Source organism: Austrofundulus limnaeus, unplaced genomic scaffold, assembly GCF_001266775.1.
Source record: "Austrofundulus limnaeus strain Quisiro unplaced genomic scaffold, Austrofundulus_limnaeus-1.0 Scaffold9, whole genome shotgun sequence".
In the NCBI taxonomy this organism is placed as follows: domain Eukaryota; kingdom Metazoa; phylum Chordata; class Actinopteri; order Cyprinodontiformes; family Rivulidae; genus Austrofundulus; species Austrofundulus limnaeus.
In genome coordinates, this window is record NW_013952411.1 from 4325276 (window position 1) to 4328546 (window position 3271).

The 3271-nt window shown below is 42.4% G+C and overlaps 1 protein-coding gene across 1 annotated transcript in view; it reads left to right on the forward strand.

Annotated features, from left to right (window-relative positions):
• The window catches only part of gramd2aa (GRAM domain containing 2Aa), a gene marked incomplete in the record, with an annotated part of 42255 nt that overhangs the window by 33735 nt on the left and 5249 nt on the right, over positions 1–3271 (forward strand). The window contains 2 exon segments of the mRNA XM_014001574.1: positions 992–1169; positions 3079–3172. Of these exon segments, the coding sequence (XP_013857028.1) occupies positions 992–1169; positions 3079–3172 (272 nt within the window).

The following is a 3271-nucleotide window of genomic DNA, read 5'->3' on the forward strand; positions in this document are numbered from 1 at the left end:
GGGGGGGGGGGCATGTTTTTGCTACATTGTGGGAAATATTTTCCAGAAAAAGGCAGCCTTGTGGGTACCGGGCATTGGTCCCCACATGTACAGACACTAATTTTGCGTGTGTGTTTAGGTTTAGGACCAATGTGTGAACTGAGTTCAGGTTAGTTATAGGGTCAGGTACCTGTGAGGTTAATTTTATGGTAAATGATCAGGGTTAGGCTCTAAAATTACCAGAAAATGAATGGAAGTCAATCCACGGTCCCCACGGGGATATAAAAACAAACCTGTTTTTGTGTGTCTCTCTGTGTGTGTGGACAGGCTGCCTTGTAACAATAAAGCTTTTGTGCTAAGCATTAATTAGGATATTTTCTCATGCTTGACCTCGATCGCTCCCCTTTCCCAAACTTTTGTTATTCTCGTGAAAAGGATGTTTGTTCATGAGGCCACTGTGTTGGGATGATAACTTTAAAAAGCAAAAACCAAGAAATGAAAATAAAGATACAGTAAAAAAAAAAAAACCTAACTCTAATGAAATGTTAAAAAGTAAAAGCATGACGGACAGAATATATTTCTAACGTTCATTTCTTTGTTGTATTATTTTCCTCAGAGTAGATTCTAAAGTTAAGCTTTTTTAAATTGCAAATTAAAATTAGCTTCAAACTAAAAGCTTTGCAGACAAGAAGTTTTATTAATGGACATAAACAGGGGGAGCAGTACAGCAGAGGCTGTAATCAGGAGGTCACAGGTTTGAAACCCCACATCGACAGGAAAAAATTGTTTGAGTAATATGAAGCATCCAAATCTGCCTCCTCCCTTTTTGTCCCTCAAACCTTCTACTCCTCATTGTATAAAAACACTTAACAAATAACACTTTGACTTTTACACTTTTATGTTATAAATTAAGAGCACTTTTGGTTCACAAACTTGCAGTCTGGTGGATTTTAAATTAAAATTTGTTGCAGCGTGAATTTGTTTTTATGTTCCTCTTTCTGCTGCTCCACAGGACGAGTTCCCGACTCCAGATGAGTTCCCAGTAGTTGATGAATTTCCATCAGTGTTAAAGTGGAGGAGGAAACCCTCTGGGGTGTCTGTGTCCTCCTCCCTTCCTGATCTCCTGGGAACCTCCACCAGTGGCCTCGGAGCTGCAGACACCCCCTTCAAGGCAGAGCAGCCGCTGGAAGGTACTTAAATGGCGATGATGGAGAGTCACTGTGCCAGCATAAAGTCTGGAGAAGACGCTCAGAACTCACCTAAACCCACTCTGACATTATCTGAAAGGTTCACACTGGGATCAACCAAATTAATGAGTTTCAGTAGAACCAGTTCTTTAGTAACTCTAGTTACACATACACTCACTTCACCCTCTTAGAATAAGAACACACAGTGTGATTACCCGTCCTCGTGTTTATTCACAGCACAGTTAATAAAGTTTTCAGTCTCAGGATCTGTCCGTGTCCTGATTGGCTGAAAAAGAGGACCAACGCTCTGCCTGCCAACAAGTAAATCTTGGGTTTTGTAATGTAATTTGTGATGGAAAAACTGCTGCCAAAAGGAGAGGTTGATCAGGAGAAGCAGTTTGTTGTTTGGCGTAAATAAAAAAGGAAGTCAGAGAGGACAGAATTAGCGCAGAGACAGCAGAGTGAATGTTTGTTGATATTAAATCAAACTGATGTCATTTAGTCCAGTCCACTGTCTCTGCTTGTTTCTGTTGTGGATCTTTTGTTCTACTAAATGAGTAATCTCATGTAGTGTTATTTGTCTCTTTTGTAATGATACATTCCATCCATCCATCCATCCATCCATCCATCCATCCATCCATCCATCCATCATCTGCCACTTGTTCTTGATCAGCAGCTTGAACAAGGAGGTCCAGACCCCTCTCTCTCTCTCTCTCTCTCTCTCTCTTTCTCAGCTCTTCTGAGTGAACTCACAGGCCAATCGAGACACGTAGTAGTCTCTCTGTCACATGACTTGTCTGCTCGACAAGCTATGACGTTGGTAAAAACACCAATTTTTTTTAACAATTCCTCTCACTTTCCAAGTCTGCCAAAGACCCTGACCCTCCAGACAACCTTTCAACTGAACTTTCCTGTGATTCCTGAAATCTCATGTGTCAATATTCGCTCTAGGGATCTCTTTTTTCTGATACGGTAATAATACTGACTCTCGTTGTCCGATCATTCGAAGGAGTGGTAGATAATATATGATATGCATGATGTCACGAGTGAAAGTCCCCTTTGGACATGTCTGGAACACCTCGTTAGAGGGGCCAGCGGGGCATCCTTCCCAGGTGCCTGAACCACCTCAGAGGTCTCCTCTTGATGTGGAGGAGCAGCGGCTCTACTCTGAGCCCCTCAGACAACTGGACTTCTCAGAGGCCAGCTACCCTGCATGTATGTGAGATCTCCTTCTTTCAGTCAGTACTCAAAGTTTGCGACCGTAGGGAGGTGGAGCGACTGGTACTTTACTGGCACAGCTGCTGAAGCTGCTCTGATCTGTTTCACTCCAGTCTTCCCTCACTTGTAAACAAAACCCTGAGATACTTCATAAACTTCTCCACTTGATGAAGCACCTCACTCCCAARCTGGGGAGATCCATCCACCTTTTTCAACTGTTTTTTTATACTGTAGCCAAGAACTGGAAAAACCTTTATGACACCGTAAAGATAAGCTTTTCACTGTTTTTTTTWAACGTTAGATAATTTATTTTGCCCAGACTTTGTTGTTTCTCCTGCGTGGCTGGAAAGAGAGGGTGAGGAGAGTTTTCATTTGGTTGTAGTCTGATGACTCACCACTAGAKGTCACTACTTCCTACAAGAAACTCTGTTTAAAACTACAGTACAAACATAATACTACATTATTCAAGGGTAGCTTTTTAAGGTATGTTTTAAATACTTGCTCATTATTTTTCATGTTGCTTGTAAAGAGTTCAAATAAAAGCAGAACAACTGTATGAGCTGCAGCTACACTCACCTCGTTCACAGAAACAGGTGCGTCAGCAGCAGTTTTAAAAGTGAAACAGGCAGCAAAGTCTGGTAGTACGTGTTTGTGTTAATGTGTGTATGCGTGTGTGTGTGTGTGTGTGTTTCAGAGCGAGGTCTGCAGACAGACAGGGGTCTTTTATCAGAGCCAGTGGCTGAGTTGGGCCAGATGGAGTACCAGCTGCTCAAGGTCTTCACCCTGCTGTGAGTGTACAAAGAAACCAACAGCACCACCTTCACCTCCATCAACAGCTGACTCACAACTCCACACACACACACACACACACACACACACACACACAC